The following is a 24412-nucleotide window of genomic DNA, read 5'->3' on the forward strand; positions in this document are numbered from 1 at the left end:
CTTACTGAAAATGTTAGTGCAAAATGTCATTACTTAAAGCGACATATTGTGGCTGCTGCAACTTTTATTATGGCTGATCAGCACAAAATTTTGTGCAATAACTGAGTGTTTCAGCGTGATTTTCAGTCTGGGGTTCTATTGACAATCTTACATAGACATTGCTTTGCAACACGTTTATATTTTCCACTGGGCGCAACACTGTCTATAGTAGTATATAAAATACTGCAATATTCCCAACAAGTTACTTAAATCTAATTTCACTGTTTTGTTGATAAATGATTCATGTATTTTTTCATAATAATTCTTATTTTGTAAAAGCAATAGATATGCCAAGTTACCAACACTTATCAGTCACCTTGGAGGAAGTGATCTCTTTTCATCTGAAAAGAATTTTGCCTCACACTTTGTATCATGTGAGCCACTGTAATTGTATAGGCTCGCCTCTTCTAGATAGTCAGGGCATTGAAACTGAAATATAGTTTATCCAGTGGCACGTTTAGGGTGAAAAATGCTAATTGATTAGTGGTTTCTGTTTCTGTTTGTATATCATCTTTATAACAAAAAAAATTAATACTATTTCCCTATAGTACTACCTTCCTCAGCAGGGCAGAATCTTGTGGAATTTGAGTGAACTTTGATTCTGAAATGCCATAACTTCCCTTTAGAATACAACAAATTCCCATCACACAAGAACTCCCATGAAAACCATTTTTCTATCATACGATCTACATCATGTACTACTACATCTGAAGTATTTCCAGATCTAGCTAGTACACTAGCAGTGTAAATGGACCCCATCCTTCCTGGTGACTCTGGTGAATCCCCATTGGGACCATCTACCACCATGACATCCCATTTCTTCTCATACACTTGCGATGGCAAGTTTTTCAATGCAAGCTTGCATTTTGATTTTTGAAGGAATCTAGGATTTGGTACACATGTCGCTGGGTTCAGCCTTGCGTTCTTGAGAAGTTTGTAACCTGCTTTTGCTGGCATGTTATACTCAAGTTTGTATATTTGAGTGTTGTTGGAGATTTTTCTTACCTTGCTTATTTTATCAGGGTCTTCGTCGAGAAAGATGGTGCTACCAGCTGCATTCATGGAAGAGAGGATAAGGTACTGGGGTTGAAAGCCAAATATGAGGAGGTTGCATGGGGATTTAAGAGCAATGAGATCAGAAAGAACTTTGAATTCTTTCTCAGTCAGGGTGGTGGTGATGTTGGGAGTATTTATAGGCTGATCTGAGGATTCAGGTGCATGTGATGCAGTTTTGTTGCAGGTGGACAAAGGTTGAGAACAATTGTGTTGAGGAGCTGGGGACAAAACAGATATCCTAGCCGAAAAAGGCAAAGTCTTGACATTGAGGCTCAGAAGTCTGAGGATTGATATGACTGAAAGGATCAAAACAAGGATAGGGATGAGTTTCTTTTTGGTGAGATTCATCCCTTTCATTCCTTGCCAATATTTTTTAACACAAGGTTGATTTTCTAGCGCCCGAGATTGAGTGAAGGAGAAAATTGAACAAGAGGTGATAGGAGAGGACGAAAATGAAGCACATCTGGGGGCATCTTAATCTTTTTTTTTTAATGCTCCTTTACTCTCTCCTTTGAGCAAACTGCTATTACATTACATCCCTCTCATAGTGTTGTGATATTTTTTGGTGAAAATAACTGATCTTATGTGGTGCTTTGCATCTTGTTGAGTAGGGAGGAAGGGATGCCTTTGCTTCTATTATAAGTGTCAGTGTGTCACCTTTCTTTTCATCCAGCTGCTGGCAGCTACCTTATTGTTGCGGTTGAAGGTTAAGCTCAAGAAATTTAGCTCCATGAGTCGCATTTAGGAAAAATGTTTTCAATTGAATCATTTGTCTGGGCGCTGACATGCGTCCTTAAGTTTGGTTTGTGGTCAAATTTTCTTTTTGGATGCTTGTTTGGTGATCTTGAGTAAGCTTTAATATGGCTGGCGGGTTGTTGGTGGGTCTCTTTTAAATTTCACCCCATATGACTCAAGAGTCTTTGTCCTTTCATATGTTATGATTTGAGATTTGTGATAGTGAGCAATGATTGGTTATTATTTTACATTTCCCCTTTCTGGTGTTAGATTTTTCACTTGCAAACTGAATGCTCAACTAGCTAAGGTTTCCATGGGAAAATGGGCTAGGGGTTCATATCAAATGAAGAACATCTTGTTTCAACTAACTCAACTAGTCAATATGAAGTGGCAAACTTGCTTCAATAAGCCGAGTAGTACATCGTACCTCTTTTGGACTTCTGCTTAAAAAGAAGGCAGAAGAAGAAAAGAGAATAACAAAGTTTCATATCATAAAACAGCTTGTTATGTCTAGGGAACAAATACTTAATATGAGCACTTAATACAACGAGTAGTTGAAGTCTGTGTTGTTATCAATCCAAGATGTGAGAAATCATGTTAATTCTCAAATTCAAGGTGGTACACACGGAATAAATATATAGCATCTTGTAGAAAACAAAGGGTGCTAATATAATAAAATTTCTAAAGAAATGATGGCCAAAATTCTCTTTATAGTCCTTTTCAAGGTAAGCTTCGTGGAAAATCCTAAAATATAGTACTGTAGACTAATATAATATAGCCCGAACATTTTGTAATTTGTGTCCTCCAACAAGAATTATGGCATTTTCTAAATTCTTTTTGGGTACAGCACCAACGTTTGAGCCTAGTAACCGACAGCAAACTATTTAAATTTCTTATTATTAGTAACTATACTACATCCTAAACAATTTATTGGTAAATTTTCTTCAAAAAAGAAAAGAACTAAAAAGTCCAACATGGAATAAACATTTGAGCAGTTTACCTACAGCAGCGGGTAAGTCATTTCCAATCTGGAATCTCAAATTTCCCATTCATTGAATTATGCAATTGCACATAGTCATTCACTCATTTGTTTTATGTTTATGCTTGTTTGTTTAGTTTTATTAAATATAGAAGTTGGCATTATAAACGGCCAAATCCCCTCTGTCTGACTTAGTAAAAATCGATATATATATATATTGGTGTGGAAGTTTTTCTGTTTTTTAATAATTTAGAAAGATTGTCAGTGGTCTATTATGGAGTGAGAAACACTACTGAGGAGGACGAACATACCCCTAACAATAACATATTACTTTGCCGGAAAAAAAAAAGCCTTATTTGTGGATTGTGTGCGCAACATTTAGCGCGAGACCGGGGAATATTTTAATAATCTCTCCTTCCAATTTTCAATTGATTATTATGCACCTCTATTATAGAAGCGTTGGTTTTTCATATCAGAAAATCATAACACTTGTATAGAAAAAAAAATCATAACATTGTTGACTTTCCTTTGGAGAAGAGTCTAAAATCATTTCTATGAGATTGTAGTCTTATATAATACTACTACCACCTTTGATTATTTTTATAAGAAACAAGTCATTTGTTTCTTAAAAAAAAAAAAAAAAGAAGAGAAGACAGGAGGTAGAATGTGTTTACTATTTTATACGCAATCTATCCAAGGAAGGTTCAAGTAAAAGTAACAATACGTTACTTCTCACAAAATTATATTTTGAAACATGTTATTTTAGTTACAAGTACTAAAACATCCTATAGGATATTTGAATAAACATTCTTTTTTAGAAGATTCAAGTTCTAAATATTGTTTTGTGAGGAGTAATAAATTATTATTTTTTTGTAATGGAACAAATTAATATTTTCTTAATTCACAAAAGCATCTGAAAATTTGAGGTTTTTATTGGATTTGAATCACATTCTAGAAACTCAAATTGAATCTGTTTTTTAAGCTGACTTGTTATAGTATGTAACCCATATCACGTCGAGAAGTTATTTTGCCACCAAATGTTGTAAAACTCAAGAATTGTCTTAGTAAATTTATTCATAATTAATAAAGAGAAAAACCAACAGTGAATTGTGTATATTAAATGTTGGATTGTGCAACCGACATAGTCCCATCAAGGTTAATTCATACATATACGTTTAAGCACTCACTTAAATACTCAATGCTTGGTGAGATGTGAACTATCTAACTAAGATTGTATCACCAAAGTTTACTCTAACCAATCAAAATAGTGGAACAGTTGGATATCTAATATTAGATCTCAGTTAGATTCCATAAATAAGGATGATCTCTCTCTTCTCATCCTAAGTACACACATTCTAAGATTTTGTGACGACTCTAGAACCTCGGCTTAAGGGCCTTTTGGACCCAGACATGAACAAATGTAAATAAAAATTTAAAGTAGGAAAATATTCCAACTAAGAATCCTTGCTTTGGTGAAAGAGTGCGCTATAAATTAATTCACTTTTAAGACTAATTTATTATACAAGATAGATTATTACCAAAATGTGGTCTTATCGCCCAAAACAACACTTTTTCATATGATTTTATATATTTCTTATAAGTTAAATGGTTTTTTCATTCATAGCAAGCATGCAACATCACCATTATGGGAATGTACATGCCGTAGAAAAATTACCCCAATCCACTAAAATATGGTATGCTACAAGTGAATATTTTTTACAAGAACCAAAGTGACACATTTTTTACGGTATACTAATTTCAGTGTAAGTATCAGTTTTAGACAACTCTTTAAATAGTAACAATGGATTTACGGTTGAATTAAATTTATGGAATCTGAATTAGATTTGGACAAGAATGTAACCAGCACATTGGTTAAGGAACTAAAAAGAAAAGAAAAAAAAGAATTATTAGAATATATAAAATTACACTGTCATGACTTTTTTTTACTCTCTCTCGTGATTTTCTCACTAAATATTTTCTTCTTTTAATTTCTTAACTAACTATTTAGGAAGACCCTTAGTTTTATGTTGAAGTTCATTGCATCATGCATGGAGTTTTAGACCAAATTTCTTTCCCAGTCAATTCCGTTCAGGTTTTTTTGCCGGGATTTCATCTTTAGCAGTCGCTGAAAATTACTAAAGAGTCTCTTTCAAGTAGTTAATCAACCAACTTTCCCAGTAATTAAGGAAAATTATAACAGTAACTCTGATATAACGCTTAGCAAAAAGATTCCGTCACACAGTTTCCTTGGAATCACACATGAGATGAGGCCATGGCTTTGTTGACATTCCCCCATTATTGTCAAATGGTCATTTTCCATCCAAAATATAAAATTCCCAGAGTGACGTTAGTGTACCAAAACCAATAAACAAAAATGGTGATGCCGTTGCCATTGGAAAGCCTCACCTAAAAACTCTCACTCATAACATTTACCTCAATTAATGGAGTTGGGAATCAAAGCAAGGTTGAAATTTTAAGGCCTAGTGTGAAAACCAATAATAGGTACAAATTTACAATACGGGAGAATACTTAGCAAACATGCTTATAGCAATAGAAGATGCCACCAGTTCATCATCACCTACTATCCTAGAGGGTTGCTATTGTCTTTGTCGGCTTAATCATTTTCTTTTAATTTGTTTAATATTTGATCATTGGATTCACTTCTTCAACAAGAAATGTCATTTTAGTAAGTTTGGCTGGACCAGGTCCTCTTTTCACATATGCTTGTTTTCTTCATATTTTCCCCCCTAATTCTTCTTTTTTGTCCATGGTACCCCCATTCTAATTAGCATGATTCCCTACCTTAAGCAGGTTTTCAATTAGATTGGATTCTGGCTGTTTATGGGTATTTGTTGGTCCAATTTTGCTAGGGGAAGAAATCGAAGTAGTGAAGACTAAAGACAAATATTGCTATGGGAACAAACGGCAAGGAGGGAGGATCTGGGGTAAAGTGATCAAAATTCAAGGCTATATTATTCATTTTATGCTTCTTGCTACTTGTTGGTTTTATTTCTACTGACAAAGCTTGAATAATTCTATACCTATATCAGGTAACATATCAAGAAATGGTGGAAGATGAAGCCAAGGACATTAAGAATGTTCCTTTAGGACCTATACACAAACTAATAGCAGAGAACACCAAGTCAAACAGTTTGGTTATAAAGGTAACTAGCAAACTCAGTTTCCTTGTTTCTTGTATAGACACATGATTTTTTTCTGTTCCATTGAAACTTAACCAATGGACTTAATTGGTACCAAAACAGAAACCACATGTGGTGATTCCTCCTCATATCATAGCAGAAGCCATATCAACGATCCGTGATATTGACATTAGATGGTCAGGTCCAATAACACAGAAAGAAATGGAATATGTTGAACAGTATGTCTTGGCAAAGTACCCTGAATATGCCGGCCTAATTGAAGGGGATGGGAATGGTATAGACATGTCTAGCTTTATTATCAATGAGGAGCCTTCAGAACCCTTATCAGATGACAGGAAGAAATCGCCAAGAGGGACCTTTAGAGAACCTTTGTTTGGCAGTAATCTCCCTGAAATGGATAAGACTCAATTGGAGCCATCAAGACTACTAGATATTCTCAACAAAAAGTCCTCCTTTCCAGGAAGTTTCATCTCAATCCCTGAAATCCAAGCCCAAAACAAGGTTTTGAAGCATTGTGGGTTGCCTGATGATGAATATCTGGTTCTCTTCACTCCAAGCTACAAGGATGCAATGATGTTGGTGGGGGAAAGCTACCCTTTCGTTAAGGGAAACTACTACATGACAATTCTTGGTGAAGAGAAAGACTATATCAGGGAATTTGCTTCTTTTAAGGAGTCCAAGGTGATTCTGGCACCCAAGACTTGGCTGGATTTGAGGATAAGAGGGTCTCAGCTTAGCCAAAATTTTAGGAGAAAGTGTAAGGTCAGCCTGAAAGGTTTATTTGCTTATGAAGCAGACGTGAACGGGACAAATCATTGGGTCTCAGAGGCTCATAGGAACTACTGGCATGTTCTGCTTGATGCTTCTGCATTGGTGCTGGGAAAGGACAGGCTACATCTTGGTCTTCACAGGCCTGACTTCTTAGTCTGTTGTCTTCATAGCACTCACTCCAATCCTTCAAGAATCACTTGCCTCTTGGTGAGAACGAAATCTTTTGGCACCTCCACTGCTTCTTCTCAGGTCAATGGCTGAGTGAGAATGAATACATGTCTGATACTCAGACAAAATTTGAACTGCAATGTCTTAACCTGTATCATGAACTCTCAGTTTAACAGTGAAATATCCTGGCGTACTTTGTAGATTGAATAAAACTTTTAACACAATCATAGAAAAAACCACTTATTACTGGTTTAGATGTAATATCGGTATATGTACTCGGGATTCCTGATCATTTGGGTGGTTTACATTTACCAGTTGTTGATACTGTCATCCATGCTTGGTTTTTGTGGCTAAACGATTTCTCCATCACAGTTAATCTGTTTTAAAGAATTCTTATTTCTTACTCTTTAACTTATAGGAAATTACTCAAATGGTCAAATCATATGCTAGTATGTTTGAAAATTCGTTAAGAAGGAAAAATTCATGTTTTGGACCTGAAAGTTATAACTTTTTCCTTATATATATATATATATATATATATATATATATATATATATATATATAACATTCAAATTGTGAAACCAAACACGCTATGCAACTGACTAAAGACTGGTTTAATTACCACCAGGAAGATACTATCGTTAAAAAATGGAGGTGCATCTACCTGAGTTGTGGAAGAGGATAAGATGGCTTGACGGGAGATCAAACCTGACTCTGACAACATCATCACACCCAAGTTTTTTATGGAAAACGCAGGAATGTCTCGGATCATCATACAATCTCAGACAATAACACACCAGAACTAAGAAAAGTTCCATCTTTTATATAACTTAAAACGGATACTAAATGGAGATGAACAACAAAGCAACAGATAATGCATCAGAATTTCAACATGTGAGAAAGAACAATCACGGGACTTAAGTAAAAAAAAAAATACATATATCATTATATAGTATACAAGATTGTTTTTTCAAACTATCATTAAGGGTATATTTAAACATAATTATTATTCTTTCAAAACACTCAAGCTAACAAAAATAAATAACTTTTTTCTCAAAAAATAAACTGAACCGAACATGTAGTTATTTTGAGACTCGTAATAGGCATATAACCACTCATCATTGTTCTCGGTAACATTCAAAACTGATGATAAAGCCCAAAATCCTTTGAATTATTTTCAGAAAGTTCGTGCAAGAGACATGGATGGCTTCAAGTTGAATGAACTACATTTGGAAGATATAAAACTATAATCACGCCACCCATACCAGATGAACGCAAAACCATAATGAGAACTTCTAAACTGTCATGTGATTCAGCAAAAACAGGAGCTGTCAACTTTTAATGACCATAAACATCCAGTTCTTCCTCGGACTCAGCTGTTAGCCACTGAGTCACTGACTATTTTGGTCTCATTCTTCAGCTCTAGAATCAGAAACCAATCGAGCTAGTGGTAAATAACCAACACTGTTAACAGCCTCAATGTGAATTCAGAAACTCGCTAACGGTGACAAACAGGGAGGCAGATTCAATTGACCATACTCAAACTGTACACCGAGACATACTCGGGGGGGTTATAAAAGACAGTATACTCTCAAAGAACAATAATGATGACAAAGATAAAAAAAACGTCAACCAACTTTCCTCAAGATAATTATTTACGGTATACAATGAGCAGATGTACACAACCATTAAGAAGCCACCATAACGAAGAATAATCAAAACAACTATCACTATGAGATAAACGATATGCAGCAGTAGCAACTACAATAAAGGCCTGCATTGAATTATATTAACAAGTTGTGCCTATTATACTGTAAACCAAAAGAAATGCAATTTCCCCAACATGGCTGCTAGGAGCTATTCTGACTACACTTCGTCTTGAGCATGACTGGTACTTTTCAAGATGTTGTACTTGCAGAGGGGGCATGTAGCATTGATATGCAGCCATTTGTCCACACAGGCACAGTGAAAATGGTGGCCACAAGGAAGTTGTCTAAGTTCAACCCCGTCATCATAAGCAGAAAGGCAGATGCAACATTCCTACAGTTTGCAACCGACAAATTTTTCAGATTAGCAGAACAGAGGATGCAATCAGTTTTTTCAAACAATCAAGTTATCCTATCAAAATTATCTCTCATTTTCTTGAACCATTTTATCAAATTCCTTCTGGTGTAAAATTTGATTGAGAAGAAAGGCCAAAAAAAAGGAAGATAGAAGGCCAATCACACCAAGATATATACATAATGCATTCTCCAACGTGAGAATGTGTTCAAAACACAACTCTGTGCTGTGGTTTATAACAATAAAAGCCAAGCCAGAAAATATATTGAAATAATATCTAGTGACCGACAGAGCATAAAGAACACCAGGACAAGGGAGATAAAGGCCAAGCCAACACATAGCAAAAAATGTACAGCATACCGCATCCTCATCAGAAAGAACATGTTCAATGGGAGAATCAGCATCGCATTCAATCATTATTCCTCCAGCAGCTCCTTGTGTATTCCCAGCAAGTTTCTCATTAGTTTCAGTTCTTTGGAACTTGAATTTTGACAACTGCTCAATGTCTTCTTTTGATGCCCCTTCCTGCTTTTTTTAGATACCCAACAAATGAGAAAGAGACATTAAGGCACGGAACAGTACAATTAATAGACTACAATGATTATCTCACAAATAAATACTCTTCAGCTACAAGACAATGCCATCATGTTCACAGAAACACTCAATAACCAGTAATACATTCACAATGCACCAAGTTGTAGGAAAGCAAATCATATATGACAAACTTTACTCCTCGCATAGAAAGTCAACAATGTCAACCTGAATGAAGCACACAATTCTCAGGATAAAATAAGTTATCCCAAAACAAAACAATATAGGACATATCATATTTCATCATAAGTATATCATGTTATAATTCACCTCATCTCCAACCTAAAATATCTAAGAGACACATTCATTAACAGTCCCCATTCTCCAAGGTACTCCCAACAAAGCAACCTAAAGAACTTTACCTTTTACTCATCACAGTTGGTCAAGCCACCTTTCATATCATACATATGCAAATGTCTCAAAATTACTTGCACATCATCAAAAGTCAATTTTTCTTTTGCTTAACAAGTTTCACAGACTTCATCATAATTTTTCTCATACTATATGTATTAAGCATTAATTCACAACCAAGAAACAATACCATTTTCATAAGCCACACAGCAGGACTAGTCAAATTCCTCCAATAGTTACCCAGTGTATTTTATGATAGCAAAGCATTTCCTTTTATCCTATAATTCAAAAGACTGATTCTTTTCTTTTCTTCAAAAAGAAGGCAAAGGTTAGTAAAAGAGACAAAAATTAGTGTGTAGAAAGTCAAGCAAGAGAAACAATGAAGACAATCAGTGCTTCTGGTTTGTTACAGGTGCTAGTTCCCACAACAAGTCAAAAGAGCATTATCAAGCTCAAATTATTATGGTTTGGGTTATTCACCTTAAACAGTAGAGCAAATGTAAATGTAATACTTCCTTTGTAACAATTCATATGACTGACGTAATAGAAGACACAATATATCAATCTTCAACCTTCACGATCATTCCATTCATAAAGTCAAACCACAACAAGCAATAAAAATGTAAATTTAGGATTCACATATTTAATTTTGCTGGTGCAAGACAATGTTTCCTTCACACCCAAACCCATCCAATCTACAAAAATAGATCCTAGAAACTAGCATATGGATCTCTCTATGCCAAACAGCAATTATATATTCATTCTAATTTCATGCTTCCATTTCATTTAGACTCGTTAATTAAAAAAATTCATAATATTTGGATCCAGCGGTAAAGTTGTGCCTTGGTGACTTGTTGGTCATGGGTTCGAATCCGGAAACAACCTCTTTGCATATGCAAGGGTAAGGCTGCGTACAACATCCCTCCCCCATACCTTTGCATAGCGAAGAGCCTCTGGGCAATGGGGTACGAAGTTTATAATATTTGGATCCATAAACTTTACCAATTTTCTTTTAGACTCGGCAAATGGTGCTAAGTAGAGCCTAATTTAAGGAAATAAACACTTGAGCCACTAGATCCGTACATCCATACCAACTCAAACAAGAACCAGTAATGACACCATGAAGTACATGTACCTGGTCTGCAACTGCATACAGGAGTGCAATGATACATGGAAGACAACAGCAAACAGCAATACCAACGATGCATGCTAGTGCCATACAGAAAACGACAAAGAAAACATCAAAACCCAGGAAGGCTATACATAACCTGCAAGGCAAGTAGAATTTGTTAAACATAATCAACTAAAATAACCGTAGGTTTCCCAAAAAGAAAATAAATTACAAATACATATAATAAAAGATATATGAACAAGTTGCACATGCACATGTCAGGTTGAGAGCAAGAGAAAGAGAGAGAACAGACCAGTAGAGCAGGGGAGAATCTCGGACCAAAGATTCACTATCAGCTGACACCCAATAGAATCCAACAACCCACCAAATAAACGAAAACATTGTGTTGGCTGATTCCAAATGCTTTGCCATACTGCTTGGCAAAAAAACAAACATAAAAACCTATAACATTAAAGATAGAATGGTGAACGAATCAATAATTGATATTTACTAATTTTCCATGCTAATAAATATTGGACATATTGTATTATTGTTTCAACCCTTAGCTTTTGATTGTTTTGAATAGCTGAAACAAACGCATGGAAAACTTTTAAAATATCATTTTTTATGGACAAAAAAAACTGTAACAAACGAGCCCATATATAACCATTTTGGAATTAAATCAGGGAAAATGGGAAATAAAGCATTTTCCCCGGATCATCCAGCATTTTACATTTCTACACTCAGTCATCATGTTGTTGTGGTTCAAAGATCAAGTGTTACTAATCTATCAGAAAATAAACCTATAAATCTACTCCCGTGCTTGGAGAGATTGAATAAAAATAACTCTAGTATCTGACAATTCAGCCAATTATCAGATGAGAAAGCCTATATAATCTCTTCCTACAATCAAAGTTAAGTTACAACTTAAAACATCACTTTCAGTCACTCAAAGCAATTAGAGAGAGATTTTAGAGATCAGAAGAACTAAAAGGATTAAAAAAATTGAAAATCAAGGCCCAAAGTCTTTGACATATTTTGAACAGACAATTTTTTTTTTTAACAAAACAACTGAAAAACCTAAAATTCCCACGAGGGTTCTCTGAAATATGAACTGAAGGTTTGCTAGAGTTTTTAATTAACACAGCTACTTCTTTCTCCCTTAATGGCACTCAAAGCACTACCCAACAATTTCACATGCACATCCGAACAATACAGTTAAAAAACCGCGGAAGTCATGAAACTTCAATTAGTTCAACGGGCTCCTAAGTTTTAATTACATCAGCATGCAGGCTCCTCAAATTCACTCAAACCACATAAAGCAAACTCAATTCGTTTTAGTCCAGCGCCATCGTAATAAACACAATTTAAATTCAAAGTGAAAACGCAGCGTCGTTTATGGTTCAGACTTCAGAAATTCACCTTATACCATCGTCGTCGAACTGCGCCAACGACACGTAGTGTCCAGAGCCGTCCATCGAAGGCGGACCCAAATCTCCGCTGCCGCCACCCGCGATAGCGGCGGCGTTGGACTGTTCGCGGCGGCGTAGGCGGCGCTGGTACTCGACGCAGACGCACGCGACGTGAAGAACGCACTGCAGAGCGTAGCCTACAATCCACAGCCTGAGAGGCATGTTGGGATTCTCGTTGCGGCTGAGAATGAAGACGGTTGCGGCGGCCGCGACGAAGGCGAAGTTCCAGAGAATGTCCAAGACGACGACGGGCTTGGAATAGGCCCAATCGCTCTGCCTCTCCTCGAGCTGCTCCGCCGCCGCCTCCCGCACCACCATGGACGGCTCGCGCATGAGGCGGCGGCCGCTGGCCTGGCGCAGGAAGCGCGCAGCCTCGCGGAGACTCGGGCGGCGGAGGAGGCGGCGGCCGGAGGTGGATTCGTCGGAAGAAGTGCCGAGGAACGGCGTGGGATCGGCGGCGTCCTCGGAGGAACGATTCGGTGACCTTGTTGTCGTGGCCATGTGTGAGGGCGCTTCAGGACATCTGAATCTGAATCTGAATCTAGTTCTGACACTAACAGCGAAAAACAGGGGATTGAAATCGACGATTCGACGAGGGTGAATATGGAAAAAAAAAAATAGGTCTTTTCTGAAATCGGAAATTAAGATGGTGACATTGTAGTTTGCTTCTTTTTTTTTTTTTTAAATAGTAGCATTCATCTATGAAGAGAAACATGACTTGGTGATCAAGTTTTTGAAAATTAGAAAATATAAATTTAATTATTGTAATATTTAAAAATTAATTTGATAATGAGTTATAATTTTTAAGATCATTGATATTAAACTATCAATTTATTATTATGTTATTTATTTAATTAATTTGTCACACTTTTATTATATATATATATAGGTGGTAAATTTGAATGTTTTATTTTTTAAAACCAATTTATCAAGCTCCTCACACTTCTATGATGAATTTTATTTTATTTTTTTATTGTCAAGGTTTTCCAACGGTGTCATTTTTGGTTTTATTTATTTTGTTGTTGAACGCGCATTGGTTTTTCTCCCGCTAAAACCAAAGGGAAGAGTAGTACGCTGCATTTTACTAGGGAATTTCGTGAAAATTCAGAAGTCGCAGATGTCGGCGTGGTATTTATTTATTTATTTAATAGAGAAAGAATTCTCGAGTTTTGCTCTGTTTAAAGCTCGTTCACATTAGGCATCACGTATCACACAGACTCAGTTATTACTTGTGTTTGTGTTTCGCTACTGTTAAGTGCAAACAGCTTCCTTTAAAGATGATAAGATACCCTACACTCTGTTTTATTTAAGGTATTTAACCGTAACAACTATTCTGATTTACTACTATTTGATAACTAGATGTAAATGATTATTGGCTAAATTACTCACGTCTGTCTTAACTTTACTTTCATTTCATCCTTTATTTATTAAAAGCTTTAAAATACTATTCTTTAAGGAATGTGTTTTATAATACATTTTTTTTCTTTTCAATATACTAATTATTATTTATTTATTTTGGAGCACAATTTTAAACATTTTTTTATTAATTTTGGTCGGAAGGAAAGAAAACAAGGAAGGAAAGACAAATTTAAAATTTGAATAGAAACAAAATTGAAGAAAATAAAATTTTCAAATTTTGTTTATAGAGGTCAACTTTGTCTTTTTTTTCTTTTTTTCTCTTCAGCCAAACAAAAAATGATTTGTTATATGCGTTTTTTTTTTCTTTCCTCCTATTTTTTCTTAAACCAAACATAAGTTATATGAAATTATGTAATCCAATTAAGTTTTTGACCAAAAAGAACATAAATCTAAATATGATGAAAATCATATTAAAAATGAGTCTCACAAGTAATTTTTCAATTGATTTTGAGATGTTTGTTAATTTTTTGGTTGCTTTTAGAACACAACTTTTTAATATAATTTTCACCTTGTTTATACTATTTTTTATCCATACAACCCTTTTTCTTTTGTTTGCATTATTGGGTCGTAGCATCGTGTGATTGATAGTGTGTTTAGGGAGAGAGAGAAGGTTTGAAATTCAAGTTGAATAATAAATAAATAAACTGAAAAATAATATTTAAAATAAGTATTTTTCATTTTCTTTTTAATCATTAAAAAAAAGGCATTATTATCTATATTTTTTTCATAGCCTTTTCTCTCTTTCAAAGGCATCATATATAAATATAACCGTAATTGTTCCAACCCAATAAGGCCTAAAAGGAACCCATGACTCTTGTTTGAATAGTGAGGTTAGGTCATAGCTCATGTGTGGGGTTGTGGGGTTGAGTTATGGGCAAGGTACTTGGCTTACATCCAAGAGGGTCCATAATCCTTCAAGTGTGAACCATAAGCATAGTGACTTTGGGGTAGGTTATGATAAAATGCTCAATCTAAAATTGAAAAGGTCTACAACCTCTCTAGCCCAGAGCCATAAGAATAAGGATATTGGGTTGATTTTTGGATTAAGTATTCAACACAAATTTAGAAGGGTTCATAGCCCTTTAAGTCCTAACTCCTAAGCCATAGGCATAGGGACGAAGTTATAAGAATAGGATCAATTATTGACTCGATTGTGATATTGGATTAATGGGTTATTGGTCGAACTCATGAGTCAATAGTTGAATCACATGAAGTAATATAAGTAACATTAAAGTTGTGTGTGTGTTTGTGTTGTAACACCACTAAGCGATTGGAGCAAGTCAGAAGGGACGCTCAAGCTCAACAAGAGGGTTTTAATACAATACGTCGATGAAACTTCCATAGCTTATCAATACCATTTTCACATTATATCATGCCATGACGATGAAACTAGGATAAAATAATCTTTGAAGGGTTCTTCACTATCACAATCTTCTCGAATAAATGAGATTGTTGAATGTTTATTAAGTTTTATGCTTGTTGAAATGCTCATCCCTAACCATGCATATCTCTTGCGAGTTAAGCTTGTAGTGCCTCCTCCCATAAAACATGCAAGAAAAGTGTTTAAGTTATTGAAACCATGTGTTGATCGGACAAACATTTATCCGCATTCAAAAAATGTAAAAACAACCTGATTCATAGACAATAATGTGTGACTTGGCTATTTTAAATCAATTTGAGTCAGCAATTTTGTTTGCTTTGATATGATTTTGAACCAAGTTACATGAGTCAAAATCACTTTTTATCTAATTTTCAATTGAACCAATTGGATTAATTTGAGTTTAGTAACAATGGAACTACTACTAATATTGTCATTGAGGAGTTCCTTCAAAACCTATAATAAGTAATAATCTCAAAATTTCTCTATTGTTATATATTATTCAGGCTCAATACTCAATTTGGTCCTCAAGTTTTATTAAAGTGTTCAATTGGGTCTCATGTTTCAAAAAAACTCCAATTAGCTCCTCAAATTTTTAAAAATGCATTAATGTTTCCTTTTTCGTGAATTTAGACTAACATTATTAAAACAATATAATGTTTCTATCTCCACCTCTTTTCCTTCTTTGTATGACAATCCCCCACCTAACACTGCCACACCACCCAAGCCCACTTATGGGAGTCGAGATCGTAGGACCTCCTTTGTCGTCCCTCCCTCATCCATGGTGGCATCAACAATATCTGATTAGTAAAGGTGTGTCTCGCTCTCAAAGAGAAGAGAATGTCACAATAGAAAGAAGAAGGCAACAACGCATTGATAATTGTTTTTCACGGTATAGGCAATTATCTTAACTTTCATTTAGAAAAATTGTTCATAATTGTGGATTTTGTTAATAAATTGTATAAAGTAGTTGTAGAAACTTAAAATGATAGTTTTTTATGTTTTTTTTTTTGTAAATTTGGATGTTACAAGAGTAGATTTTGATCATCAAAGATTGAAGAGTTGTAGAGATGATCTCGCCATAGCGAGATGTATTTTCACCACAACAAAACATAACCCTTGATTAGTTGGAAATAATGAAGATTCGTTACAACAAAGTTGAGCCTCGCCACAATGATTTTGCAAGGCTAAAGACCGTGGAGTTAACAGAAACTCACTTCAACGAATAAGGTTTAGAGGCATAAAGACCAAGTGCAAAGTCTTTAGTTCATAAGTGTAGTTTTGATGCAGCAAAAATTTTGAGGCACAAAAACTTAATGTAATCTCAATTCTGTTTAAAGAGCTTGTTGTATGGAATTTTGGTTTATTTGTGAATTATGAGAAATAGAATCCTAAGCTGCCTCTCTTCTTTTTCTTCCTTCATTGTTGCTCTTATGAGATTTTATTTAGATACTTCATGATCCAAATGAGCTAAATTTCACAATTGTTAAGTGATTGAAGTTTGTAATCTCTGTTTTCTTATCAATTATCGTAGTTAATGTGATTATATTCAGTTCTATGCTTAGATGCATGTTAGGAGTGATCAACCTAACTTTTTGGGATTTTGATTGTGTGGAAACAAGTTCAAATCCTATATCTGAATTGAAATTGTGCAAGGATTTGATGTCAGGAATCCATCAAATACTTGCATTTGTAGATATTCACTAATCTAACTTTGAGTTTGTAGGTCTAAATCACCTAAGGAATTAGGAATTTAGCTTGGAAGTCAAGGATTAATTGCCAAGGAATTATGATTAGTCATTTTGGTTGCATTAAACTAGGATACTGATTAGAAACGAGTTTCATATAAAGAATTCTTTGGATTTTATCTTAGCAATACTTTCATCTGTTTGATATCATTTTTGCTCCAAAAAATGTGTTTGAAAACCAAAAACAATTTAGTTTCGTCATAGTGAATTGACATCTCGTTGCAATGGAACATTTCTTTTCTAAAAACTGAAACTTCACACATTCACCACAACAAATTGACAACTCATTGCAACGAACGCATGTAAAATTTGTTGATTCCCTTTATGTTTCACATAGCCTTTTGTGGATACGATAACTCTTATACTTACTTTTTCTTTCTATATATTAGACTAGGTTCACTTGCCTATTATGTCTGAAGCACAACATACGTTGTACATATGGCCATCAATAGACATGGCAAGAAAACCCCGAATCCGTCCCGACTTTGACGGGTAATACCGAGTTGACCGGGTATGGGTTCGGATTTTCCTGACAACCAAAAGTCGGGTACGAGTACGGATATGGGAGATATGGGATTACTAGATCCGTCCCGACTCCGAACTCGAACTCACCCTGCCACTTAAAATCTTTAGAATTTTTGCATAATTTAATCAAAAGGCATAGAATTTTTATTACAAGTTAATTTTATTTTAGAATTTTTACATAATTTAATATTATTTTCTTAACAATTTTTGTAGACACATGCGCTATAATAAATTTATTGATATATAAGTAGTTAAAAATAAATGTTTAACAATCAATTTATTTTTCTAAAATCAAATTTTTAATATTTTTTTTACAATTTTTTTTTCTAATTTAAATCAAGTATGGGACGGGATCGGGGATACCCGATACTCAATGGGTACCCGACGGGTACGGGGATGAGATAATAAACTTAAACTCGTCCAGTATCGGATACGGGTATGAGGATATGTTGGAGAGTCGGGGTAAGAGATTGGGGAGACAATACCCGTACTCGTCCCGCCCCATTGCCATGTCTGGCCATCAACGAAACTGTTGGTTTCGTCAAGTTCATTGCCACTAATGCCCCCCGCAACACTATCGGCTTTGTCGATCTCCTCACTAGAAAGACCTACATGTCACTCCTGTGAGCCCTAGACCTCGACTTACGATTCAAATCTGTGTTTTCACCATCAGATCTTGTTTTATGCGCTCATTCTTTAGTTTTGTTTCATTGGATATGTTATGAAAAACTTGATGTAGGCTGCTTTTTTATGTTATTAACAGTTTTTACAATGGTAGACCATTGAAGATCTAATGTTGTATGAGTACTGGTTGATTGAAAATGTGTTGTTGTGAATTTTGTTGACTTGATGTTGTTATTGAGTGTTTATTTTCTTATATATGATTAAGATATGCCCATGCCTTCTTTGGATTCATGGATGCTTGCGGAATCACAATGATCTTGGATGGTACGACAATGTTAAATGAGGGGTTGTGAGTGTTAATACAATAAAGAAAAGGAGAAGGGGACACATTTTTAATGGTGTTTGTCTAAATTGACCAAAAGACAACAATGATGTATTTTTAAAGATTTAAGGACCTAATTAGATTTTAAAAAAAATATGAGAATCCAATTGAACACTTTGATAAAACTTAAAGATCAAATTAAGTATTAAGTGTAGTATTTAAAACAATAACTAGCTTAGTGTCATGTGTGATACGCGGATATTAATTTTATAATATGTAAATTTTTATATATTATAAGTTTTTAATGTATTTATATATTATATTTTAATTAGCTTAGTGTCATGTGCCATACAAGTTTTTTCCCTCTAAAAACTCGGACAAATTCCCTCCAAGTTTGAAGTAGTTTTAGGCACATAGGGTTTGGACTTTGGAAAGGCTTATTCTCCGCTCTCGTCTGAAACCTGAAACCCTTTGTTCTTCGTCGGCGGAAGCATGTCATCGTCATCATCAAGCAACGCCTACGACGTGCCATGGGTAGAAAAGTACCGTCCCAGCAAGGTCGCCGACATCGTCGGCAACGAGGACGCCGTCTCCAGGCTCCAAGTCATCGCTCGCGACGGCAACATGCCCAATCTCATTTTATCCGTACGTCTCTCATTTCACCCCTTAAATTAACTATTTCCTCTTTCTCAATTTTTTATCCTAATTTCTAACCCTCTCATTTTAGGGTCCTCCCGGAACCGGCAAAACCACTAGCATTCTCGCCCTCGCGCACGAGCTTCTCGGAGGACCAAATTGCAAGGAAGCTGTTCTCGAACTAAACGCTTCGGATGATAGGTACGTTTTTGTAATTTCTCGATTCAGTTTTCAATTCTGGACGATTTCCTGTTAATTTATCCTTTCACTTTTGGTTATAGAGGAATTGATGTTGTGAGGAACAAGATCAAGATGTTTGCTCAGAAGAAAGTCACACTGACCCCGGGGAGGCACAAGATAGTGATACTGGATGAAGCTGATAGGTGAGTTTTCATGGTAATTTAATTTAATCCAGTTAACAGTGTTAGTTGCATGTTCTTATACCAACATTATGTTGGTTAGAGTAGAACTGAACTTGGATCACTTAAGCAAGTCTTAAGTTCTGAGTTTTGTGGATGAAAAAAAAGTGGTTGGAGGAAGACTATGACTCCACTAAAAGCTGCCAACTAGGTTCCTGGCAGAGTTTAGTTATTGCTTATTGGTAAGGCCGATGGATACTTCGTATCTATATCATTGCCTGCTGTTATTTTCTCTGGGTTTTAATTTTTTCCTTTCCCCTCCTTAATTCAGCATGACCACAGGGGCACAACAAGCATTGAGAAGGACGATGGAGATATATTCAAACACCACTCGGTTTGCCCTTGCTTGCAATACCTCAGCTAAGATTATTGAGCCCATTCAGAGTAGATGTGCCATTGTGCGATTTTCACGGTTGTCTGATCAAGAGATACTTGGTCGTCTCATGGTTGTGGTTCAAGCTGAGAAGGTACCTCAAATTTCTATCCTGCCTTCATCTGTCTTAAGGCAAGGCTTGTGGTATTCCTCTTTGTTAGAGGAGCATAGGTCTAGCATTTGTAGTGTTTGATTATATTTTTTTATTGTAAATGTCACAGTTGAAATTGCTTGACTCGATTGTCTTAAAACTTTAGAGTTTAGACTAATATTACAATCACTACTCTGTTTTCATTTTTCTTTGTAATTCATTCTTTGATATCAAAAGGGAAAGCTATTGATTTGGAAGAAAAAAAATTCTGTATTTTTTTCCATCTGCTTCCTAGCCTTCTCATCTATTCTCATGGCATCTGCCAATTTCATATCTGATGCTGTATTGTCTTTTTAATTTTGATATAAGTATCCTCCTTTTTGACTTTTACCCATCTTGTTTGGTCTTTCTCCACTATAGTTTTGCATTTCTTCCTCTCTGGGAAATTTTCATCCTGTGCTGTACAATGATTATTGTTGTATATTTTGGAAAAAAAACTAAATAAAGAATTTTGATTTTGGAAGGCTTACTAATTAGGATTATTGTATATTTTTGCTGCACCCTGTCAACTAAATAGAAGGGTATTCAAATAGTATTGGCACTTTTTTATTGAAAAAATGTTTTTCTTCTGATTAGTAATGTACTGGACCTTAGAAATGCACTACTTGGACTTTGACCTGCGTCTTTTGGATGATATGCGATATATTGATTTGAAAATTCTTGAAATAGAATATGACATTTTAACAAGTTGATTTTCCCATGGCGACAAACTTGATGGTTTTTTTTGTTACGTTTGAGGGACTTCAAGTCATTTGATCTCTTTTGAGAGACTTTAGATGATGTAGCAGTCTGTTTGGTTTGTTTTTCAGACACAAGCTAGCTAGCCCAATAATAGTCTATTTATAGCCATAGGCAGAGGTTTGCAGAATATTCTTTTTAAGTAAATTGATGAGTTTAAGGTGTTTGGTTATTTGATAGTATCTAACCAATGCCATTTATTCCTTTTGAGCTTAAAATCGTGATCTAAAATATTTGATTACTTGCCTCCTTGGTTGTGTTGCTGCTATGTGATATAGTAGTAAAAAGGTTTGCAGATAATTTATGGCAACTAAATGCTATAGGAAGATATGTTATGTGCATGCATTCTTATTTTCTCATTTTAGTTTTTTAAAAGGTGGCCTAATATATGAGGTTCCCACCATTTTTGGTTCTTTATCATAAATTGTTTTCAAAGATTCTTGTCATTGGCAAGGTGAAATGGTCAGGAATAGCTTCTATGGTTATAAAACTGTTTTTAGTGTGCCATGAAAATATGCTTTTTAGTAATTAGTGCTGATATATTTGATTAATTTTTTACTTCTAAATTCATTATTATTCTTGCTTATTTATCAGTATCACTAGTGAAATCTGTTAGAATTTCCATTATAGCTGCCATGAGCCACAATGTGAACAGTGCCATGCCATAGCACCATGGCTGCTATTTGATAAGTCTGGTTGCCATTTATTTGGTTTCGATAATATTGAGGAAATACATATTGAATTGTGTTCTTGTTAAAGGTTCCCTATGTCCCTGAAGGACTTGAAGCCATCATTTTCACAGCTGACGGTGATATGAGACAGGCATTGAATAACTTGCAAGCAACATACAGTGGGTTCCAATTTGTTAACCAAGCAAATGTTTTCAAGGTTAGAATCAACTATGATCTTTGATTTGTGTTTTTCACTGTTTACCATTGTCTTTTTTTTTTAATCCATGGTTGGTTTCAGGTTTGTGACCAGCCACATCCACTGCATGTGAAGAATATGGTGCGTAATGTGATTGAAGGGAATTTTGATGAAGCTTGTTCAGGCCTCAAGCAACTGTATGACTTGGGATATTCCCCCACAGATATCATCACGACACTCTTTCGTATAATAAAAAATTATGATATGGCCGAGTACCTGAAATTGGAATTCATGAAGGTAGTTAATTATCCGTTGGCTTAGACACACATACATACATAAAGTATCTGGCTGACAGTTTTCAAATTGCAGGAAACTGGTTTTGCTCATATGAGAATTTGTGATGGAGTTGGTTCTTATCTTCAGTTGTGTGGTCTATTGGCTAAGCTTTCTCTAGTTCGTGAGACAGCTAAAGCTGTATGAGCTGGTCCTAAGTGCAACTGAGATGTCATTATTTTTAACTTTTCCGATAGTGAAATGTTCTGCTGATGTAGCCTTATATTTTTTATGTCCAGATGCTAACTGATACATCAATGTTTCGGCTTCTATAAATATGTTGTGTTTTAGCTTGGATCAATAACTCCCACTTTTGAAAATATTTTATCTGTATATTTAGTTATGATCTCAATGTTCAAATCTATGATGAATCAAGCATAACTCATTGAATTATCTGTTTCGTCTATAAAAAAAAACATCACTTTTCATGATATTAGAGTTAATGAGCTATATAGAAAGGTTGTCTGCGATGTTTGAATGTGGTGGTTAGTTGCTGCTGAAAATGAGAAGAGAAAAAGACCGAAAAGGTTTGCTGCAGTCAACGAAAATCTCTATGGTTAGAGATTAGTCCAAGACTTCATGTTAATTGTGATGCCACTTTATATCCCCTTTCCTTTCTTGGTCTTATGAACTAAGCTACGCCCACTCAGCGACACACAAGTTGTTTTCCTAAAAAAGAAAAAACACTTCGTTTAGTCAAATGAAGCAGCATACCTTGAGATAAATGCACCACGTATATGGTATCCGAAGCTAATTTGGTGTACGTTTTGCCTTGGGATAGATGGCACCACAATTTGTCTTATTAACTACTGCCAAGTGCCAACTACTTAGAAAAGTTTGCGCCACCTATTGAGTATTTCTTGCACAACCTTCAACACCATCATAACACATTAAATTAAAAAAATGTAAAGCAAAACAAAATACAATACAGGGAACAGAAAAACAATCGATGGAGATTCCCTTGCATCTTACTGCATCCAAATGTATTAACTTTCTGCAAACTTTGGCAAGATCCAAGGCAATAAATATAATATTTTCTAATTTTAAACATTTTCACATGCCAAAATTTTAAATTAGAAAAAAGTAAATACAAGTGTTTCAAAGAGGCAAAACTATCCAATCCACGATTTAAATCATTAATAAAGCTCATGAACTGACAAATACAGATTTGACATGATATTAACTAGTACTAATTTCAGGACCTTAACAACAAAGTAGTAAAGACAACATCACCTGTAACTTGAAAACAAAAATTAAAAAAAATAATAATCAGGGTGCCTAACTAATAACCATTCAGACCGTGATTGTTTGTTACAGGGGTGCAATCTTCAGTAGCAAGAATCCAACAAGAACCAATTGTAATGTTAGGGATTTTACATACTAAAATTATTACAGCCACAAGAGTAAATTTTTACTCAAATCATTGAGTGATTCTTATGTTATAAAAGTAAAAGACATAACATCGTTACAAGCTACAAATGAAGAAATTTTTTTCTCTTAATGGTGAATGATCTTACCATCAATAACTCATTCAAACTAAATTGATTTCTAGTCATTTAAAAAGATTCATATGCTGGATGTTCAACGATAAAAAAACACATAATAAGTGAAAGCAAGTATGGAGGGAATAACTATGTTCCAAATCTTAATATAATACTTTCATTTTCAAGATATTAGAACCATCATCTCGTGCTTTAGGGGTTGGTCATTTAAAAAAATTCTTGTGGTTGGTACCGTTTCTTTATCACTCAGACTGGGTCAGGCATTTAGAAAAACCTCTTGCGTTTAGTACCGTTTCTTTATCACCCAATACTCATTAGAATTTAGAAACCAATGGAGAAGCTTTAGGAGATAACGAGTTGACTTTTGGTAACCTTGATAACGAAGTGTTGAAAAAGACAATGGAAATTTTTAAACTTTAGAAATTGCGATTCCAATAATGAATTGTGATTTTCTTTAAATTTATTTGTGGCTTTTGAGAGCCTCGCATATGAAAGAGATGGAATTTTCCAATAGCATTGAAGTGAATGTATCCTCCAGATCAGTAAAAGATAATTAATTAACACTTGAAAGTCACATTCCACTATACATAAAGGGAGTTAGTTGAGTGTTAAAACTTAAAACATTGTAAGAGAGGAACATAAGTGTGTAACCACTGATAGAGTCTGTTAGAATTGAAAACACACCAAAAGAAAATATTAATAAAGCTACCTTGATGGGTAAGTTTTGGCAAGACAATACCAAGTTAGCTTTGTATTTTTTGCATTTGTTGGGACATCAACTTGCGACACCTGCCTCTACCTTCTCTTGGATATCAATTTACCATCTACATCATAGAATTGCAATTGTACCTTGATGGGTATAATATCCAAATAACTTGTCAA

The 24412-nt window shown here is 35.0% G+C and overlaps 4 protein-coding genes across 7 annotated transcripts; 2 read left to right on the forward strand and 2 right to left on the reverse strand.

Annotated features, from left to right (window-relative positions):
* Positions 1-573: 573 nt before the first annotated feature.
* Positions 574-1452, reverse strand: LOC100792528 (glucuronoxylan 4-O-methyltransferase 2). Its single transcript, XM_003525487.1, has one exon. The coding sequence runs from the start codon at positions 1450-1452 to the stop codon at positions 574-576; it is 879 nt and encodes a 292-aa protein (XP_003525535.1).
* Positions 1453-5203: 3751 nt separating this feature from the next.
* Positions 5204-7278, forward strand: LOC100793062 (uncharacterized). 3 transcript variants are annotated; one of them, XM_041015914.1, is made up of 4 exons: positions 5204-5495; positions 5680-5754; positions 5860-5973; positions 6073-7278. In XM_041015914.1, exons 2-4 carry the CDS (start codon positions 5722-5724, stop codon positions 7000-7002), a joined length of 1077 nt encoding a protein of 358 aa, XP_040871848.1. In that variant the 5' UTR covers positions 5204-5495; positions 5680-5721; the 3' UTR covers positions 7003-7278. The 3 variants fall into 3 exon arrangements, with proteins under 3 accessions (XP_040871848.1, XP_040871847.1, XP_025984428.1); XM_041015913.1 differs by having other exon boundaries at positions 5206-5514; positions 5621-5754; XM_026128643.2 differs by having other exon boundaries at positions 5206-5495; positions 5621-5754.
* Positions 7279-8546: 1268 nt separating this feature from the next.
* Positions 8547-13163, reverse strand: LOC100779757 (E3 ubiquitin-protein ligase At1g12760). 2 transcript variants are annotated; one of them, XM_014775474.3, is made up of 5 exons: positions 12446-13163; positions 11337-11456; positions 11048-11180; positions 9331-9498; positions 8547-8949 (listed from the first exon to the last, which is right to left on the reverse strand). In XM_014775474.3, the coding sequence occupies exons 1-5, from the start codon at positions 12994-12996 to the stop codon at positions 8776-8778; spliced, it is 1146 nt and encodes a 381-aa protein (XP_014630960.1). In that variant the 5' UTR covers positions 12997-13163; the 3' UTR covers positions 8547-8775. The 2 variants fall into 2 exon arrangements, with proteins under 2 accessions (XP_014630960.1, XP_003525718.1); XM_003525670.5 differs by having other exon boundaries at positions 9331-9495; positions 12446-13162.
* A 5696-nt stretch (positions 13164-18859) lies between these two features.
* On the forward strand, positions 18860-22329 carry LOC100781364 (replication factor C subunit 2). The gene is made up of 7 exons (XM_003525673.5): positions 18860-19156; positions 19239-19348; positions 19429-19530; positions 19838-20033; positions 21588-21716; positions 21798-21992; positions 22065-22329. Exons 1-7 carry the CDS (start codon positions 19004-19006, stop codon positions 22173-22175), a joined length of 996 nt encoding a protein of 331 aa, XP_003525721.1. The 5' UTR covers positions 18860-19003; the 3' UTR covers positions 22176-22329.
* The last annotated feature ends 2083 nt before the right edge of the window (positions 22330-24412 follow it).

The sequence above is a fragment of the Glycine max genome, chromosome 5 (assembly GCF_000004515.6).
Source record: "Glycine max cultivar Williams 82 chromosome 5, Glycine_max_v4.0, whole genome shotgun sequence".
NCBI classification, from domain to species: Eukaryota; Viridiplantae; Streptophyta; class Magnoliopsida; order Fabales; family Fabaceae; genus Glycine; species Glycine max.